The sequence below is a fragment of the Phyllostomus hastatus genome, unplaced genomic scaffold, assembly GCF_019186645.2.
Source record: "Phyllostomus hastatus isolate PE091 unplaced genomic scaffold, TTU_PhHast_1.1 phas_scaffold_114, whole genome shotgun sequence".
In the NCBI taxonomy this organism is placed as follows: Eukaryota; Metazoa; Chordata; class Mammalia; order Chiroptera; family Phyllostomidae; genus Phyllostomus; species Phyllostomus hastatus.
This window is the reverse complement of record NW_025334006.1, coordinates 2457498-2479202: the sequence shown is the minus strand read 5'-3', so window position 1 is coordinate 2479202 and position 21705 is coordinate 2457498. Positions and strand designations below refer to the sequence as shown.

Genomic DNA, 21705 nt, shown 5'->3' with positions numbered 1-21705 from the left:
TCTATTGAAACTGGAGGAGGAGCCACAGACTGGAGATCTCCTCGAAGCAAAGGTCTCCAAAGGGAATACGGTAAAAATCATTATTCAACCGCACTGCCTCCATGGTGCCCTGAGTCCGGGAACTGGAGACCTTCTCCGACAGGCTGCCAGGGCTTGTGGGACAAACAAACACACGTATGTGTCAAAATGCTTCACCAACACCAAAGCACCTTACGAATGAGACCAACGCCATTGTTACCGCTCTCTGTGGATAAGCATCGTGAACAGACAATCTGCTAGGAGTTCACAGGCATCTGATTAAGCGATCGATATAAATTCAGACACAAAATTCTGTCATTCAGCAACAGGATGTGACACACGGCAGACCCTCGATTAATGGTTGAGGACGGAATGAATTTGAAAAAGGTCAGCTGACGCCTCGAACTCACTGGGTTTTGTGCGGGACCACGGAAGGGGTCTACGTCGTAAATGGAATAGACATGCACAGTGGCCGTGAAGCCCTGCGGCTTACTGTTGACGCCAACTAACGCCTCTAAATACTAGATTCTCACACTTCTCCCAGGCTGGGTGACTCACCACCTTCTACAACAATAGAAACTTGGCAACAAATCTGGGCTTATGCACCACACAAAAGCCATTAATACACAGAAGGAAAACATTAGAGGAATCACTGCCCCACCCCAGCCCCTACCACTAGCTTATAGAATTAGCTACTTTTGTTTCATCCCTACTTTCTGGTATACTTTTTCTAGTTTTCCATTTCTTTTTTTGTTTGTTTTAATCTAGAGTTAAGTCTGGCTACATTGTGTCTCCAGCTTCCACATGCAGAATAAACTTGAGTCAGTATTTTATAAAAGAAGAGAAGTGACTAATCGTGCTCTAATATTCATATTAGGACCGGGTTACTTCTGAGGAAGGACAGCTCTTTTGCTCCTTCTTTCTTTAATACGTCACAATGGAACAGGCCCCAGGGCCAGTGCCCCACCAGGATATGTCACCCACAAGTCGGGGGGGCCTGCTGGGCAGGTCAGTCAAATAACCAGAGAGACGCCTGATGAATTGTAACTCTCGTGAGGCATCAATGTAACACGACCCAGACGCAACAGGACAGAGGGAGGTTCCCAGCACTCGGTTGGCCTGAACCCCGGGAAGGAGTATGACGACGACAGAGAAACCACAGAGCAAACCCCAACAGCTTCTAAGTGAAACTGTGCAGCCCTGAGGAGAACACCACCGTTCAAGCGTGTGCACTTGGGGGATGTGCCCCGTGGAAATGCACCACGGCCGCCAGGACCTTCCCTTGAGTGGGGAAGGCGGAGCTACTACCGTGAGTGTCTCTGCCGGGGCCCAGCCGGCCCTCCTGAGGCCTCGAGTCTGGGAGGGCAGTACTCAAGATCCTCCCGCCCCAGGCCACGGCGGTCACGGTCACCTGACTGCGGGTAAGCTGGAACACCGACACGGGAGGCCTCCAGGGGTCCCTGCACAAACTCCACGAGCAACCACGGGGGACGAGCTGCACTTGGCTGAGATGGAAGAAACGCCCATGCAGCGTCTCTTCAACCCGCTGTCCACACTGCCCCTGAAGTGGCCGTCCCAAACACACACACTCCAGCCACTGTCCCTGCTTTTCAGACCCACCTTCAGTGGGTCCCCACTGCCTACAGCCTCACTCCCAGCCCCTCACTCCCAGTACCCTCGGAGCCTGGCTCTTGCCCACCCCCGTCTCCTCAGCTTTGGCTGTGCCCTTCCACACAATCTGTCCCATCCTTCCCGGGCTCCAAGTCCTTCCCTCCCCCAGGCCACTTCATCCGGCTCCCTCTCAACTTCTGTGTGTCCGCCCCGCATCACCTCTCGGAAGGCAGAAGCAGCCCGTCACCGGGAGTGGGGTGGCAGCCCCTCCCCTGTGCTCCTGCAGCACCCCAGACAGACCCACACCGTGACTGTGTGTCCTTCTCCCGAACCAAAGCCCTCGGAAGCAGGACTGCACATCTGTGCCTGCCCCCCAGCCTGGCCCTGAGCGGCTCCCAGATCACGCTCGGTGTCTGTCCAGTAAGTGCACGTGCCGTGTCCACGGCCACCCCATCTGGCTGCCCACAGTGCCGGCCGGCCAGGAGCCGCGGTCCTGCTCCAGCGACAGAGTGTGGGCTGTCCCCAGCAGAAGAAAGGGGCTCCCGTGGGACCAGCAGCAGGTAGCCAATGCCGTGCCCATCTTTAAACAGAAACTCGACAGGGCAAGGCGGGTCCAAGCTGGAGTTTTTTGGGAACAGTGACAAGTGATGCCTTTGGGCTACAGATTAAAGAGAATACAAGCCCTGGCTGGCGTAGCTCAGTGGATTGAGCACGGGCTGCAAACCAAAGCATCTCAGGTTCGATTCCCAGTCAGGGCACATGCCTGGGTTGCAGGCCACGGCCCCCAGCAACTGTACATTGATGTTTCTCTCTCTCTTTCTCCCTCCCTTCCCTCTCTAAAAATAAAATAAATAAAATCTTAAAAAATAATAAAGAGAATACAGATAAAAACAAAGACATGGGTTAGGGGTTTTGTTTTTTCATTGTTATTAGAAATAAGGAAGGAGCATGCTTCCAAATACGACAGAAAGGCCTCTCCCTCTTATCATGTTTCAAAACGATCTATTCTCTGACAGTCTGAAGGTTTCCCTCTCCTACAGGGGGAGGGGGTGTGGAGTTGTGGTCCGCAGATTCATTGTTTCCAGATGTTCAGAGGACTGGGGTTTGCTACAAGATTTCAGAGAGTAGTAGGGAGGCAGCATCGGGGGTGGGGTGGGCAAAAGGGGGTGGGGTTGGGGGAAGATGTGGGGAGAAAGAGGGGGGGGGGAGGGGGAGGGGAGGGGAGAGGTACCCCAGGAAGACGAAGACCTCTTACAGTCACTGGGAAGACAGCACCTTTTCCAAGCGCCCCTGGGATCAGGCGAGGAGCCCCTGGCTATTACCAGATAAGCTCCTAAGAGCCTACGAAGTAGAGAACTTTGTTTTTCAGCTACGTGGAGATCATCGCTTTCCTGTTCCAAACACACGGCAGACCCACACAATGGGTTCCGGCACCACCCAAACCAAGCCGGTGCTTCTGAAACATCAGGAGGTTCTACCCTCCAAACAACACGTGTCCTCTCTCGGGAGGCCCCCTGCCGAAGACCGTCCCAGGAACAGGCGGTGACAGCACAGGGGCAGCTCCAGAGGCTGGGGGCTGCATGTGAAACTCTGCCCATTTGAAGTAGAGCCACGTCTGGGACGCGACAATTGCTGGGAAGTGAAAGTGGGAGGAGGAGACAAAGGCTGGGGACTGCCCTGTTCTGTGCCACAGAGACAGGTCACGGACGGGCTTCCACAGCGAGTCTTTACACCGGAGACCAAGCAACGCGAAAGACTTAGATACACAGACCGTCTGTGCTGGCTAAATCTCTCGGAAACGGTACTCTTGCCCCAGAACAAAATCATTTCCAATGAGATCTATTGTCGATCTTGTTATGGTAAAATTCACACTCTGAACCACTTCGTACACCAAGTACTAATTTTTTCCAGGTTTCTTCTGTGCCATTCATCAGTCTAAGAACCAAACAACCTTGTCAGACTATGTAAATAATAAATGGAGGCACGTAACAATACAATATTAATGTATAAAATGCCCCCAATAGTCCTGGTGGGCTGGCCCAGCGGGTTGGAGCATTGTACCATACACCAAAGGGTTGTGGCTTTGATCCCCAGTCAGGGCGCATACAGGAGGCAACCAATGTTTCTCTCACTTCGGTGTCTGTCTGTCTGTCTCTCTCCCTCTCTGCACCGCCCCCCCCAATCAATAAGCATGTCCTCAGGTGAGGATTAAATTAATTAATTAAAAAAAATAAAATGCTTCCAATATACTTGATAATTTAACCCAACGTACTTGCAATTTAATCAAGATTTTGCACTTCTTATTTAATTCATAAGAGAAAGAATATGCTTCATTTACTTTTACAAAAGTGAAATAAAGCTTAAAACAATACTTATGTTTTCCTTCAGCAGGTCTAGGTCTGTCACGCACAGAATTTTTTGTACCCACACAATCAGAATAAAATCCGCAGGTGAATCAGGCAAGTCCCTGCTTATCTGCTCTTTCTTATCCAACTCTCAGCGCTGAGCGAGTCCCCTACATTGATGAGACCCACGGAGGGTACATGTTAGTAAATGTCGTCGATTCACGACCACTTTCCTCTCCCTCAGTGATGGCTGATCCCTGCTGTGCAGAATGTTGACAGGCAGTGAGTTCTCTGTCCCTGGGAACGGTTTCGCTCACACCCGGTGAACTAGACACTGGCCGACACTCGGCATCCTTGCTCTAAAGCTTGTATGTGAGCACTAAACGTCGCAGAAACTGCTGAAACAGGTAAGAAGAGAATTGCTACCCCTATAGAAACTAAAATATTTTAGAAAGACATGGACAAGGCGCTGCTAAAACACTGCTGTCAAATTAGGAGTTGGTGAGCTAAGTCTAAAGGACTGCAGAGTGGGGGGTGGGGAAGCATTAAAAAATCCAGGGAACTTTGCTCTCCGGTTGCTTTGCTCCTTCCTCTCTAAGAAACCCAAACTGGGAACTGCTCTGGTGCATTGTGGGTATTTACTATAAAAAAGACCCCAGGAAATTCCTCTCAGCAGACAAACATTCAAACAAACAAACAAACAAACTTCAGGTATGTTGAAGAATTGGTAACTAAATACCTCCTCATACATTTAAGGTGAGATGTTTATGGCAGGTATTACCAATCTTGGATGACTAAGTGGTCCTGACCAAGGCGGATACAGGGGCTTGCAGTGGACGGAAAACAAAGGGCCATCCAGTGAAGCTGTGTCTGAAAGATACAGACACGCAGACCGGAGAAAATCTGCCCTGGCTCCTGTTCTCTGACGAGATCCGGGGTTAAAAGGGATCAGAATGCGTCCCCAGAACAGATGGGACCTGCTGGCTGATGGTCTCGCAAACAAAAGCACAGTGGACGCCAAGGCCCCCGAAGGTGTGGCGCAGTGCGGCCTCTACACAGCTTCTTCGTCTCCTCGGCACACAGTTAACGCTACGGAGGAACTGGGGTCCCGGTCCGCGAACACGAGGGCAGAGGGGCACCGCCGTTACAGCCAGGAGATTGCCCTGCTGGCCCTCTGTCTGCACCCGGAGCCCGAGCCCCCCCACCACCCCACCTGCGAGTCGGGTCTACCTACGCACGCCAGGGGCTGGCCCCTCACCTTCTGCCGCTGCTGAATGTTGGCCACGGCGTCCGGCTGGAAGTCCAGCTTGTCCGTGCGGCACAGCTTCCAGTAGAGGATGACCACAATCACCATCGCCACCAGCACGGGGATGACCACGCCCACGATGACCCAGAGGTTGCTGCTCTGGGACTCCGGCGACGGCCCCTTCACCCTGTCCACGGCTGCGGGGGAGAAAGACAGGCGGCTGAGTGACTGCCCACCCCCCTGGGACAGCGCCCCCCCGCCAGGGGCAGTGTGAGCCCTGTCATCTCCGCTCGAGACATCCGGTGAGCGGCTGTGATCTGATGACAGGACACGCAACCGGGGGAACAGACGCCACACGGAAGGTTACGTGGAGAGCACGGCAGGGGTCACGGTGACACGGACGATGTATCCAAAGGAACAGGGCTCACTCAGCGGCAAAGCCAGGTTCGCCCCGGGGCTCCTGACAGTCAGCCTGTGAGCTCGCCCACAGTGCCCCCTGCAGGAATGCCTCCGCGCCCACGGTCAGAAATCCGAAAGGCCGTGTCTGGGTGCTGCCTCCATTTCCTCGCTGTCTCTCTCCCTGAACCCGTGAAACGTGGCTTGTAATCGATATTGCTTTACTTAAGGTACCGGCTGTCAATTTTAAAACCACATTAAATCACTTCCTTTCTCCACCCCCGGCTGGCGTGGCAGCTACTCTGGGTTGGGGTCATCCAGAGTCCCTGGAGTCGATCAACTCCAGGCCCCACCTCGCTGTGAGAAGTGGACAGACGTGCTGGGGCGGAGCACACGCAGACCCTGAGGATGGTCGGACGAGGCAAGCTGGCCGCCCTCGCCACCACTGTCCCGCCATGAGGGAATCTGGAGTAGAGTGTGGTGTAACGGTGGGCAGCCTGGGGTCCACCACCACGGGGGGAGCAGGGGGCGAGGATCCCACACTGGGAACAGCGTGTGGGACACACGGCAGAGTGTGCACCCGGGCTGCCATTGGTCCGGGGGCTCTGACATCATCAGAGGCGTGCCAGAGCAGACGGGCGAGAAGTAAATCATGCACAAGTGTTCTGTGATGAAACTGGCCAGAGAGAGCACGTTGAAGAAAATAATAATAAAGTAAAATAAAACCACATTAAGTCAAACTTCCTTTGCATCCGCTACTCCCCACCTGCCACCTCCACCTTCCACGGCCTTGGGCAGTCATGGTTCAATGACTCTGTCCTGAACTTCCTTCGCCAGCTCCTGTCCCTCATCCTGCCTCCCAGAACCGGGCCCTCGCCCCCTGCACTCCGTCCTCATCCTCTCAGAGGACTCGGCTCTCCTTAAAGCTCCAGCAGGCTCCGAAAACCAACAGGCCCCCTCCTCCCTGCCCTCCCTCCTCGGGGCTGATTCACAACAATCTCTCCATGACACTCGCTTCTCCTTGTCTTTCGTTCTGGCTGGCTCTGTGTTGCAGGCGGTGCCTTACTACTTCCCTTGGGATGCACTTTATCACACCAGTGCGCCAAGCTGATGCGCCAGGCGACTTCGCTCATGACTACGGGCACTGCTCCAAGTCGTGTCTGCTCAACCACATCTCAGTCTCCAGGGGCAGGGGCCACGCTGTGCGCTCTTTTCGCCCCCTAAGGTTAACACGTGCTGTGGGACCGACATGCATCTGCTCTGAGATGAGACAACAGAAACGATTCTCGGCGCTGCTCCAGGTCTGAGCCGGGGCCCCGGAGAGAGCAGCACGAGTGGGCGGGGGGCCAGCACTCCACGGCACACGCACCGTGAACGACGCACGCACCCCAGAGCGGGGACTACATGGGAAAAGGGAAAGGTGACCGTGATAACAATCTGTATTTTTCAGTCTGGCCTAAATATAGTTCATTTTGCACGGAGACAACTAACAATGTGGGAGGGACAGAAGCACCCTGCAGGGCGGGGACAACTGGACGAGGTCCTGGCACCGGGACTGCAGCTGTCTCGGGCTGCTCCCGGCCTTGGGCTGGGGCTCCCATCCCCGGACTGTTACTCTGTGGTTTTTAGCACGAAGCGGAGGAAAGGGAAGGGCAAGGAGCAGACGGAAGTGGGCTTGGAAGGTGCCCATACCGGTGGCCATGCACCTTTTTAAAAGGTGAAGTGCTTCGCGGGAGTGGAGCTTCACCTCTCCAGCAACCAGGAAGGTGATGCAGGAAAGAAGGGAGGGACACGCTTTATTCTGTTCTCGCTGCTCTGCAGCAGAACACACCAACGTGCGATCACGGGAACCCTCGGCCGGTGGTTATTTGCTTCAGGTCTCCCAGCACCCTCTGCTACAAAGTGGAGCAAGCGTGCCCATCAGCCCTCCTCCGGGGCGGTCTGCAGGGACAACTGTAGATTCCACCAGCCTCCCCCACTGCCAAGGACACTTTCGAAGCTGTCCTTCTGTAACATGGCCTCGATCGCCTTACACGTTCACTGCGGTTTTTCAGCATCCTCTGATGCTGAACTTCGTCTACACATTTACTTACCCTGTACTGTTGGGAGCAAGTGTCCCTGGGCTTTGACAAGGGTTGCTCTCAGAATCATAAAGGAAAAACAGTCACATTAAAATAGCAGTCTGATTCACGAAGGTATATTTAGAGAAATACACTCTTCCATGCCTCTCCTTTTCTCAGTTTTAAACACCCAAAATCTGTGAGTTGGGAAAAAACGCACTGAGATCAGCCAGTGCCAGGGTGGGCAGGGGCCTAGGATCTTCCAAAAATAATAAAGAAATACCCAGACACCTCTTTCTGGACTGTGGAGTGGCTGAGGCCTGGGTGGGAGAGAAACAGGACTGCAAAGGGTCAGGATCAAGGACTTCTTTGTGCTGAAAGGCCCAGGAGGAAGCCAATACACACAGAGGGCACCTCCCCGCTTCCTGTGTGACTCACTGTCCCCACCCATGTTCAGAATATGACATACAAGGTTTTGGAAGAAATACAGAGAAAACACAGTATTTTACCTAAGACAGGACAGGAGCAGGGAAAAAAAAATATTAATGTTAACTGGAGCTACTATAACTCACCAGAATGCTACGAACACAAAACACCAGGTGGGAAAAACAGCAGTGAAGCCTATAACCGCAAGCAATTGAAATAAAAGTGTTTTCCAGCAACTTTTAACAACTGACATCTTACATAAGCGCCACTTAATGATATGGGCTTAAGACGCACATCTACTACACCCACATAAGAATGCTTTAGATTCAGAGTTCAGGGTCCAGAACAAGACTGGTGGCTGACCCCAGCACAGCACAGGTGACCCCTGCTCCGCCCCCACCCCGCCCCCGAGGCCAAGCCCCAGGCACTCACGTTGGGCTACAGCGCCTTGAATTCGGTAACCCAAGATAATGGCTGCTCTCTGGATGTCGATCTTGTTAATCAGGTCTGAAGACCGGACCGCACTCAGTCTCTCTCCATCCTGATCTTCCACGAAGTAGATGAGCTGCACGGGGTTGTCGTCCCCCTCCAGCCTCGACACGTTCACCACCTGAAAGACGACAGACAGACACCGTTAGCATTTTAGAGGCTCGTGCTTCCAGATGCCCTCTCTCTGGGCACTCGGCCTTGACTGTGTTACTTGGGATCTATTCCAGTCCCCCTAATACACTCCCTACACGATCCCAGGGTCCAGAATCCCCACGATGCTCGCTTGACGGGAAGAGGGACAGTCACAACGAAAGTTCCTCCATGCAGAATGACGAATGAACTTGGTCTTGCTCAAAGTCTTCTCTGAGACAAGGGCCCTCAGGACACACAGACCACAGGGTTGCCACGTCCTGGAATCTAGACTTGCTGCCGAGAAGCCCCAGGATGGCACGGGAGGATGCTGCTGCCTGCATAACACCCGCCGCAAAGGTTAGGTGCGCCCCTGGTCATCTGAAGCTACTAACAGTTTGATCCAATCCCCGCTCAAATCTATCAGTGTTTTCTCCCTGTTCATCTGGGGCACGGTTTCTCAACCGTGGTACTATTGCCGTTTCGGTCCAGATAGTTCTTAGATGTTCTTAGAGCATTGTAAGATGCTTAGAAGCATCCTGCCCTCTATTTGCTAGATGCCACTAGCAACAGTCGTGGCCACCCCACCACTCCAACCAGCTGTGACAAGCGGGATGTCTCCGGACAGTGACAAAATGTACCCTGGGGGGACAAAATCACCCCTAGTTGAGAACCACTGCTCTTGGCACAATACATCTCTTAAATTCTTTAATACCCCCTCAATAATGGGTAGACCATTCAGAGAAAGAATCAGTAAGGAAATAGCAGATTTTAACAACACTGGAGGCCTAAAAGACACATGCAGAACATTCCATCCAAGAGCAGAATACACATTCTTCTTAAAGGCACACAGTACCTTTTCTAGGATAGACCGTATGTGAGGCCACCAAAACAGTCTCAATACATTCAAGAACACAGACATTTTGTCACGTGACTATTCCAGACACCGTAGTGTGAAACTAGAACCAATAACAAAAGGAAAGCTGGAAGATTAAAAAATACATGGAAATTAAACAACGCACTCCTGCAATAACCAATGCACCAAAGAAATCAGAAGAAAAATCTAAAAAATCTTAAATGAAAATGGAAACACAAGATACCAAAATCTTATGATACACAGTAAAAAGTTACAAGCAGAAAGTTCACAGCTACAAACACATACACCAAGAAAAAAGAAAGATCTCAAATAAACAATCTAATTGACACCTCAAGGAACTAGGAAAAGAAAAAACTAAGCACAAAGTTAATAAAGAGGAGGAAATAATAAATATTAGAGCAGAAATAAGTGAAATAGAGACTAGGAAAACAACAGAAGAGGTGAACAAAATAAATGTTGATTCTTTGAAAAGATAAACAAAATGAAGAAAACTTTAGCTACATTAACCATGAAAAAGTGTGAGTTCTCAAAAAATTGTAAATGACAGAGAAGACATTATAACAGATACCAAAGAAATAGAAAGGATCAAAAGGGACTACTACAAATAATTATTCACCAACAAATTAGACAACCTAGAAGAAATGGATTCAGTCCTAGAACCACACAACCCACCAAAATGGAATCATAAAGAAATAGAAAATCTGAACAGACAAGTAATGAATAAGGAGATTAAATCAGTAATTAAAAAAAATTCCCCCCAAAGAAAAGCCCAGGCCCAGATAGTTTCACTGATGAATTCTACCAAACTTCTGAAAAAGAGGTAATGCCAATTGTGCTCAAAATTTCCCAACAGCTAAGGAAGGAATGCTCCCCAACTCGTTTTATAAGACCAGCACTATCCTGCACCAAAGCCTGGTAAGGGCACTATAAAAAAAGTAAACTGCAAACCATTATCTCTGATGAACACAGATGCAAAATTTCTCAATGAAATACTAGCAAACCAATTTGACAGCACATGTAAAGGGTCCTACACCATGATTAAGTGGGCTTCATCCCTGGATGCAAGGATAGGTTGGGTCCACATATGCAAATCAATAAGTGAGATACACCACATTAATAAAAGAATCATAAGACCATCCAATAGATGCAGAAAAAGCATGGGACAAAATTCAACATTCATTCATAATAAAAACCCTCAACAAACTGAGTACAGAAAGACGATACCTCAAGGTAGCAAAGGCCGTATATGACAAACCCACAGCTAACATAATACTCAGTGATGAAAGGCTGAAAGCTTTTCCACCAGGATCAGGAACAAGACAAAAGTGTTTCCTCTCACCACTCCCATTCAACACAGCACTGGAAGCCACAGCAATCAGGCAAGAAAAAAAAATAAAAGGTAATCAGGCACGAAAAAGAAATAAAAGGCACCCAAATCAGAAAGGAAGAATAAAACTGTCTTTGCTTACACATGACATGATATTATATATAAAAAAAAACCCTACAGACTCCACCAAAAAAAATATTGGAATAAGTGAATTTGTAAATTTGCAGAACACAAAATCAACACAATAAAATCAGTTGTGTTTCTATAAACTAACAATGAACTATCAGGAAAGAAATAAAGAAAACAATGCCATTCACAATAGCATCAAAAACAATAAAATACTTAGGAATAAATTTAACAAAGAAAGTGAAAAATCTGTACACTAAATATTGTGAGACATTGGTAATTGAAGAAGACACAAATAAATGGAAATATATCCCGTGCTCACAGTACGGAAGAATTAATATTGTTAAAATGCCCATATTATCCAAAGCCACCTATAGATTCAATGCTATCCCTACCAAAATTCCAATGGGATTTTTTACAGAAATAGCAAAAAACAATCCTAAAATTTATAAGGAACCACAAAAGACCCTGCTGACAAAGGAGCCAAGAATACTCAGTGTGGAAAGGACAGTCTCTTCATTAACAGTGTTGGGAAAACTGGACAGTCACACGCAAAAGAACAAAACTGGACCACTCACAAAGTTAGTTCCGAATGGACAGACTTAAACGTAAGACCTAAAACCATAAAACTCCCTGAGGACGACATAGGGAAAAAAAGCTCCTTGACATTGGTCTTAGTAAAGATTTTTTAGGGAGGAGACCCAAATCACAAGCAACAAAAGCAAAAATAAACAAGTGGAACTACTTCAAACTAAAAAGTTTCTGCACAGCAAAAGAACCAACAAAAATGAAAAGGAGCCCTGGCTGGCGTAGCTCAGTGGATTGAGTGCGGGCTGCAAACTAAAGTGTCGCAGGTTCGATTCCCAGCCAGGGTATATGCCTGGGTTGCAGGTCATAACCTCCAGCAACAGCACATTGATGTTTCTCTCTCTATCTCCCTCCCTTCCCTCTCTAAAAATAAAAATAAATATTTTTTAAAAAATGAAAAGGCAAGCTATGGAATGTGAGAAAATCTTTGCAAATCATATCTCTGATAACAGTTTAATATCCAAAATACACAAGGAGCTCATGCATCTCAATAGCAAAAAATATATAGACATTTTTCCAAAGAAGATATACAAATGCCAACAGGCATGTGAAAAGAAGGTGTTCAACACCTTAATCATAAAAAAAATGCACATCAAAATCACAATGAGATATCACCTCATACCTGTTACAATAGCTAATATCAAAACACAAGAGGTAAGTGCTGGAGAGGTTGTGGAAAAAAATGGAATCCTTGTGCACTGTTGGTGGGAATATAAATTGGTACAGCCATTACGGAGAACAGCGTGAAGCTTCCTCTGAAAGCTAAAAATAGAACTACCATCTGATGCAACAATGACACTCCTGGGTATGCATTCCAAGGAAATGAACTCACTATCTTGGAGAGAGATCTGCATCCGCAGGCCCTCTGCAGCACTGGTGCCAAGGCACGACACAAATCCACATGCCCACCTGTGGGTGGGTGGGTGGGTGGGTGGATGAAGGAGATGTAGTTGCATACACACAATGGAATGCGAGTCACCAACAAAAATGAAGAGGAAAATCCTGCCATTTGTAACAACATGGATGGACCATAAGAGCATTCTACGAAGTGAAAGAAGTCAGAGATCATACTGGATGATCTCACCTCCATGTGGAATCTTAAACACTCATAGAAACAGAGAGCAGATTGATGATTGCCAAAAGCCAGGTGAAGGAGAAACGGGTAGAGGTTGTCCAAGGGCAGAAACTTGCAGTCGTTAAGTCCAGGGATCTAACATACAGCGCAGTGTACACAGTCAGGAACAACACACTGTACACCTGAAAGATGCTAAGAGAACATCTTAAAAGTTCTCACCACACACACATGCCAAACTAACTGTGAGCAATGGTGTGCTAACTAACCTTATTGTGGTAATCATGTCACAGTCTACAAGGTCTGTCCAGAAGGTATCCAGCCATGTGATATGAAAAATAGAGACATTCATTGAAGGAGATACAAGGTACAAGAAACACTGTACATAGGGCAATGACACCTCAGTCCCCTTCAAAGTGGGACCCTGAGACCTCACAGAGTTCTCCCAATCGCCATCAGCTGTCCTGCTGTATCTTCCTGAGTCTCATCAACAGTCTGAAATCTCTTCCCCTTTCAAAGGTGATTTTAGTTTTGGGAGAAGCCAGAAGTCACACGGCCCTGAATCTGGGCTGAAGGGGGTAGTCACCTGGGTGATTTGATGGTTCACAAAAAAATCTGCAAGAGATGTGATGCATGAGCAGGTGCACTGTTGTGATGAAGCTGCCAACTTTCAGCTGCCTATAGCTGCAGCCTTCTGAATCATCTGAATAGTTTCCATGGAGGAAAGTTCAAGCTTAACACAAAATTTGACACAGATCTGTTGCTATACTTGCTCGGTCATTTTGAATGCAAAGGCCACACAGTACACATATTCACTCAAGGGCATCTACCGCACTCACTGACTAGTACAGTGAGGTCGTCATTGTTCACACATGAGCATTCCAGTCCACTCTCCTCGACTGCCAGGTCACATTGCCCACAAACCGCTCTCATTATATTAACAATGGCTGCACTTTTTCCGGACAGACCTCGCACACTTATATCACGTCATCACACTGTACACCTTAAACTTGACACATTGTCATCTGTCAATTATATCTCAATGAAGCTGGAAAAAAATCTCATAAATTCAATCCACTGGATCAAATAGTACTTTGATTTGTTCCAACATTTCTCTCTCTCCGGTGTTCAGGGTACACCTTTGCATCAGTGCTTCAGAATCTAGTGCATTTGATACATCACAGTTTTCTGTAGAGCTTTTTATTATGTTGCTATTTCTCTGACTGACGTGCAACAGTTTTACTGCGCCTGCAGACTCCAGCAGACTGTTGGCTGACGTTCTCAGTAAATGATCGACAATCACTCTTGAGGCCTCTACTTCACACACACGGTTTGAAGCTTTGGCCCCTACACTTGCCATTAGCCAAAGAGCTGCCACTTCTCTAGCCACCTGTACAGAATCGCAACACCGTTCTGCACCCCACAGACACGGCCGCTGGGCTCCTTCACCACCGGAAACTTCCGGCATATCAACAGTTTCAAGACTTCACTGTGAATGCCTTCTTCCACACCACGTACAAAGACCCTTAACAACACAGGCCCAAACCCTCGTCCCTGGAGAAACTTCTTTACACCTCCCCATCCTGCGGCGGTCTCGTATCCGGCCTGCCCTTGTCTGGTGTCTCTAGGCCAGCTCCCTGACCACTTCTGTTTCCTAACCACCTACTCCCTCCCCCGCAAACTGCGCTGTAATAATTTTTTATTAGCCTTTAGAATTAATACTAACAAGGGGCTCCCAAAAAGCAAGTAGATTACACCCATCTGTCCCTCTACCTGCATGACTATTTATTCCATTGAAATGTTCTGGTAAATTTCAGAAATGGTTTTCCCTGGCAGAAGCCATACTTCCCCTTTCCAGGGACGCCCGGCTCAACTGAAGATTCTACGTGCCTGTCCAACCGGAAAGCAGCAGCCAGACCTAACATCAGCATCCCTTCTGGGTGGGTGACTTCTTCTCAGACTCGTGTCTGGAATCCACGCTCCCACAGTGGGAGGGAGGGAGCCATCCTTCCAGGCAATGTTTTCAACTTCACTTTAAACATTATTTTCTGATTAAAATCACACATTTGCTCAAGAAATTGCATGTTCACTGGAGAAATTTTGAAAAGCACGAAGAAGAATGTAGGAAGGATAAAATGGAATCACCTCAAATTCAACCAGCCAAAGATAATCCCCGTAAATATTGTGGCATATTTCCTCCCATTAATTTTTTCATGAGTTTTGTATTAATAGTTGGGTTATTTTGCATACATTCTTATACAGTCTCTCTTCAGTTAAGATTTTCCCTCACTCCCTAATTCAAAAAATGATCATGGCGGTCCAATATTCCAACATGTAAGAACTCACGACAGTTTTTGTACCTATCCCCCCACTGCTGGGCATTTAGGTTGTTTGAATACTTTCACTTTTACAAATCATGTCGCTAACGAGTCCCGTGCCCCATACGTGATTTCTTGTCTCCATCGTCACATCTGGCCACCCCAGCGCACAGGAGAAGCAGGCCGCGGTTACTAAGCAACCCATGAGACAGCACTGTTCCTGAGGGGCGGCTGAGTTAGCTTTCATACATCCAATATTCGCACCTTAGGGAACTTTCCTATTTAATCCAGCACCTCCTCTGTCATCTGATGGTGCTTTATAACTGTTTTATGTGCGTTTATTAACCTCCACCCAGACCTTGAGCTCTATGAATCCAGGGTTACTGAATACAGCCAAGCTTTTATCATTCATTTTCATTGTTCTTTGTTTTACATTTATATAAGTATATATATATATATCTGTTTTCTATTTATACTAATATTACTCTCAACCTTCTATTAAGTTTTTTAATTTCTCTATACTCTATTGCATCTGGCAAAGAAACTGCTTTAGGAACCTAACCAGCACCTCTGCGGGAGGGGAGAGAGAGAGAGCAGTACTCGCAGGGGAAACTGGTCAGAGACTTGGGGACGATGACACCAGCCCTGGGCCCACTGCCACCCTGCCCCTCCCCAGGGTCAGCTCTGCCTTCTTCTCTCCAACGCCCCTGCACCACCAACCGCCCACCCCCGGACTTCCGGTTTCCCCAAGCCTCCTGTCTCTGGAACACCCGGCAACACTATCCCACTTTCTCAGCTCTATGAGCCAGCAATGGGTGAGGGGAAAAATCCAAAATCACATTCATGCACACTGAGATGGGAATAAATCACAGCCCAACCTCCAGCTCACTGTGCACCTATGTGCATTTAAATGCCTGTGTGCATTTAAAACGGGTCACTTTCCCACTAAAACGCATCTGTCATCTGTAACTTTTCTGCTACTTTATAGAGGGGATGGGTGTTCGGGGTAACGTGAGACAAGCAGGGGCAGCAGAAGGCGTGCAGGATGAGCCGCTCGAACAGAGGGCAGGAAATATTCCTCCTTCTGATTTCTTAAAGTCTCTTCCAGCGGGACGATACATCCCTGTGATACTCTCAGGAACACTACCACTCCATCATCAACCACATTTTGCGTTTTAAAAAATTACTTTTTGAAGAATGAGGCCATCCCACGGCCTGGCAACCCGCTGGCACAATCGGCTCGCTGTGCTCCCCGCAAGACCCATTCCCGCACTGACCCCTTACCGAGGACTCAGGAATATTTGTCTAGATTACAGTCGAACTGAAACACTGCCACATGGGGTCACCCCCTAAGACGGCAACCCCTCTGAATCAGAAGGTTCTCGTGGCCTTTCCCATTTGCATGAACATGTGGCATGACTTCCGTCTGCTCTCTCTCCTTTCCTCCTCCTCCAGCCTCCACGGGTACCTACCTGCACCACACTGTTGCCCGCGGCGACGGTGGCCCTTCTCCACATCCGCCTTCGGCTGGAAACCTCGCCCAGCAGCTGGGCCAGTTTGCGCTCCATCTCGGCTTGGAACACTTCGTTCTGAAGCTGCTTCTCGACAACCCCCAGGAGGACTGCATTTCCAGGGAAACACACATAGAGCCCAAAATGAGTTAGCGGTGGAGAAAAAAATAAAAGAGTGCGTGGAGGAGAGAAATTAACACGGGGTTACCATAAAATGCCAATCTCCAGAGCAGCAATTTTCAACCCTTTTCACCTCTTGGCGCACATAAACTAATTACTAAACTTCTGCAGCACACCAAAAAATGGATGCTATTTTTTGTCCATCTGACCAAAAAAAAAATAGGTGTAATTTTGATTCATTCACACTGGACGGCTACTGTTGTATTGGCTTTTGCCATTTTTTTTATTTGACAAGCTAAGGGAAAAGAGGTCAGCACCCCTGACTCAACAGTTGGGTGTTACACGTCCTACAGATTCTTGTGCAACACAGGCTGGACATCGCTGCCCCGGAGAGGAGATGTGAAGGGGGGAGGGGGAGCGAGGGCGACCAGGAAGGGCGGCTCAGGAGTCTCATCTACAGTTCCAGGCCCCACTTGTTGCAAAGACGGGTGGCCAGAAGTCCCAGAAAGCCAGCAAGGCCAGCGCTTTGGGGCTGAGAGGGCCTACACAGGATCAAACACTTGGTCTGCACTGTATTCCAAAATTTCTGGAACCGGCTTAAGTTCGCATCTTATCTCGATTCATGAACTGACTCCAGATAAGGTGCCTGTCTTCAGGCGTCTGCTGTAAACAAGATTATCTCAGCAGACCATCTGCCAGATTTCCCTTCCAGCCAGCACTGGCTCGCATCCCTCTGAGACAGGACCGCGGGCACGTCACTCAACTGCTATGAAAACTATCTGGAAAATGAGGCCAGGGCACCTCGCAAAGGGGTGAGGCCTTTACGTGGAATGCCGCAGGGGAAGCAAAGGGGGCCTCGCAGGGTGCGGGAACTCGGGAATGGGGACTGTCGCCACTCCGAGTCCTCCCTCCCCGTGACCGGCTCCACTGCGCTGCCCACATGCTGGGCACAGGGGAGTACGTTACTGCCTCTCACACTTGCGGGCACTGGGTGAGAGTCTGCGGTGGCGATGCATGCCACAGCTGTAAATATCTGACCCAGGCCGACGAGACTCTAAAAATTTGCTCACCGAGTTACCTTTCTTGTCCTTACATAAAAGCAAACAAACAAGACTTTTAGAAAAAGAGAGAGAGAGTAAGCCTTGCTTCAGAGCCTCATGCCACTCTAGGTGGGGCCACGGTCAGTGCCTGTCCGACGGCCCTGGACGTGAGGCATGAATCTGAGAGAAGGCCAACACTTCTTGTGCCACAGCTCAGTGGGACGCATCCCCACAGCCAAGTCGGAGTCCCTTCCTCCTCCCTCCTTCGCCAGGAATTTGAGGTGCACTTTGCCCTGAATTTAGGACTGAGAAACAGGAAAGGCGGCATCCTTCTCAGTAACGCCCGCACGGACTCCTTATTCTCACCGTTCCCGAAACATGACGTAAGGTCAACGCACCTGTCCTTACCCAGGACGACTTCAGCAGCTGAGACAGGTTGAGCTGCGGGTACTGGAAGGCTAGAAGAAGGAAAGGGTTGGGGGAGAACAGGTCGGTAAAAAACATGTTTGCAACACTCGGAAGGAAAGAGTTCTAGGAAACAGCGGGTAAGTCACGAGACATTGCCTCTCCTGTATGACTCAGCACTGAACACGGAAGAAGAAAATCCAATTACAGTGAAGGTATCAACAGTGAGCAGTCTCTGAGCATGGGCGTCCCGGGGTGGGGGGGGAAGAGGGAGGGAGGAAGGGAGGGAGAGAGGGAGGGAGGAAGAGCGAGGGGGGAGGGCGGCCTTGCTCAAGCGACTTGGTGGGACGCTGCTTCGCAGAACCACCCCACGTTCCTTTGGAAAAGTCACTGTTCCGGAGCAATGAGTTTTCACACTGTGTCCTCAAAGAGCCTCCGGATTTCCCAGCAGTGACTCAGGGCCAAGTGACCCGATGTCCTGGTTTGCGTGGGACAGTCCTGGTACACACCTGTTGTCTAGCCACCTATTTTATCCATCTCCTCACGTGCATTACTGACCGCTGCCCGATGTAAAGAACGATTTTATTCCGGTCGATGGCAACATTTGACAAGTTATTCTTTTTCATGTAATTAGCCGTACACTGAATACATTAAGAATCATCTGACTATTCCATCTTAATTATTTTATTTTTTAAATTTTATTTATTTATTTTTGTTTTTGTGGCTTGATTTCAACTCTGGAATCTGCTGGTTTTGTTTTTGGTTTTGAAGGAAACGTTTCTCCCACCCTCACCCCACTCCCTTTGCACTACGAATCTAATTCCCAGGCAGAAAAGTTTTGTCTTCGTGTATTATTCTTTTTTTTAATTGTACACGAAATAAAACTCACTCTTTTGGGGGTTCCAGTTTTGTGGGTTTTGACAAATGCACGGCATTGTGAAACCAGCACCACGGTACAGGTACAGAAGAGGCTCATCACCTCCCTGAATTGCCCTCTGCTGCCCTTCCGGGGTCCAGCTTTCCTCCCGCCCTTCTCCTCTGGCACCCACAGGGCTGCTCTCCGCCCTCTGGTTTCGCCTTTTCCAGAACCGGTCTCACCTTTCACAGCGCCCCTTCCCTAGGAACAGAGCGCTGTGGGTGGGGAGGGCTCCGGAGGCCCACCCTGGCTTACCTCTGGGAAGCTCCAATTTTTACCTGACTTACATTCTGATTTCAGCTAAATCTGTCCCTTGGGAAAAAGAGGGACACCGACAAAAGCGCTCAGGGCCGCATCCCCGCGCCGTCCGGGACAGCGGTACTCACGCTCGGCGATCTGGAGCACCGGGTAGCCCAGGTAGAAGCTGAACTCCACCACGCTCAGGTTCCGCAGCAGCGCACTCACTTGGGTCCCGTTCCAAAACCCCTGCGCGCTCTTGACGGCAAAGACGATGTTCACTGGGCCCCGGCGAGGAGCCACCCTCGAAGAGCCCACGGTAACATTCAAGATCTGAAAGGAGGAAGTCTCGGTCAGCTTCTAAAATGCACAAAAACCTCCTGCGAAGAGCCTGACGCTGGTTTCTCTCTCACAGCTTCCCTCGCTGGGGGAACATTTTTAATGGAAGGGTGACGGGCATCAATGGCCTGCTTCCCTTTTGCAGTACTGTCAGTCCTCGTGGTGAACAAGTATGTTGGCACAGTAAGTGACGAACCGAGCACGTGTGTCCACTGTCCCTCCCCCTTTCATCCCAAATCCCGCAGACATAACAATGAGCCTGAACACAAAGGAGTAAGTCCACAGCAGCGCTGAGAGTGGGAGAAAACCTGAGATGCTGTCAAATTCCTGGGAAATGGAGAGAGGCGGGAATCACGTTGATGGAAACCAGAACAGAGGGACGAGCCCCAGCACACACAGACACAGATGCCCGTGGAGCCGAGAGTCGTTCTCCCGGGGGGCCCCGGGGCCGCAGGGCCAGGGCGGGCTCCACAGGCAGATCCACAGGCACCGAGAGTCGCTGCCACGATTAATTCAAGGCTGCATGCCAAGGAGCCGAGTCAGTTTCCTCCCTCCTCTTTCCTCTCTGACTGCCACGCCCAGGCCCACGCAGCAGAGGCACCAACAGCAGCCACATCTCCACCCAGAACAGCCAAGGCACTGCTCCCTGAGGACGATGAGCTCCTTGCCCAGGACCAAGAGACGCACTGCAGGGTAGGCCCCTAAGCAAGGAGGTGGGCGGGGACTGCTCACAAGAGACAAAAAGGAGAGAAAATGAAACAAAAGGCGGCTCTGCCCGAAAAACACACTCACGCGCTCCATCCCAGGGCACGGCCTCCTGATCTTGCTTGGGGGCAGGGGTCCCGGTCTGTCTATCCCTGACCAGCCACAGCCACAGCCCAGTGCCCCGTGCCCTGTGCCCAGGGCCCCACTGGATCTCCCATCAGGGCACAGGGCTGACATAGAAACAGACTGAACAGTTGAAGGCGGAAGCCGAAAGAGCTGCCAAATTAACCACTTGCTCCTTCATTCCTAACCTCAATCAACCATCAGTCTCCAGGAACTTGCAGACGACTAACACCGGGTGGCTCAGTTGGTTGGAGCTTCATCATGTGCACCAAAAGGTTGACGGTTCGATTCCAGGATCAGGGTGCACACCTACGCTATGGCTCTGGTCCCCAGTCGAGGTGTGTACAGGAGGCAACCGATCGATGTTTCTCTCTCTCCCTCTCTAACTCTCTCTCTCTCCCTTTCTTTCCCTCCTTAGTTCCTTCCCTTTTCCCTTTCTCTCTCTAAAATCATAAACATATCCTTCAGTGAGGTTTAAAAAATATGTAATAGTGTTCTTTGAATAATGTGGGTTTTTTAAATAAAAGGACGAAGATCAACACAGGGAACAGAGACAACTTTTAAAAAACCCTCATGTCCTCAGAGACTTTCAAGGTGCTATTACATCCTCATGCAAGATAATCCTGCATTGTTGCAGGAGAGGCTACAATAAAAAAGGAGCAAAGAATAGTGAAAAAGAGATGGCTAACACAAAAATCCAATAGAGGGGTTGAGTAACACAATAAACACAGTTGAAGAGTAAGTTAATGACTTGGAAGACAAAGTTTAGAAAATTTGTAAAAGCAGGGAATTTTAAAGGAGATTTAAAAATATATAAGAAAAATAAGAAATATAAGTGAATCCAAGAGCACCAAAACCTACTTAACATAAATTCCAGAAAAAGAAAGCAAAGAATATGGAGGAAAAGATCTCAAAGAAATAGAAAAACATCACCAGTTTCCATGCGATACATACAAAGCCTGGTCTCTGACAAGCAGCTACATTCCCTGTTTTCAGAGTGAAGCACTGCCTTGCATGGTATTCTGCAACATGCAAACTGGTGTATTTATGCATTTCCCCCACTGGATATCTACAAATCAATACAATTCCTTTTTAGCACCTTCCTGAGCTTCCTGTATACGCTCACCTCCCCTCCGAGCACCACAGCTGAGCTCCTTGCTCATCCGCTCTGAGGCCATGGAAGGAGGGCCACCCTGACCCCTGTGAACAGAACAGTCTCCACTGGAGGGAATTAGCAAGAGTTAAGTGCATCTTCAGTGAAACGTTATGAAACGAGTTCCT

The 21705-nt window shown here is 49.1% G+C and overlaps 1 protein-coding gene across 1 annotated transcript in view; it reads right to left on the bottom strand.

The window, feature by feature from the left end:
- The window catches only part of KIAA1549 (KIAA1549 ortholog), a 123974-nt gene that overhangs the window by 45015 nt on the left and 57254 nt on the right, over positions 1 to 21705 (bottom strand). The window contains exons 6-10 of the mRNA XM_045855665.1: positions 19407 to 19590; positions 18098 to 18157; positions 16501 to 16649; positions 8535 to 8712; positions 5233 to 5417 (exon numbers count right to left, since the gene is read on the bottom strand). Of these exons, the coding sequence (XP_045711621.1) occupies positions 5233 to 5417; positions 8535 to 8712; positions 16501 to 16649; positions 18098 to 18157; positions 19407 to 19590 (756 nt within the window). The remainder of the gene's footprint in view (positions 1 to 5232; positions 5418 to 8534; positions 8713 to 16500; positions 16650 to 18097; positions 18158 to 19406; positions 19591 to 21705) is intronic.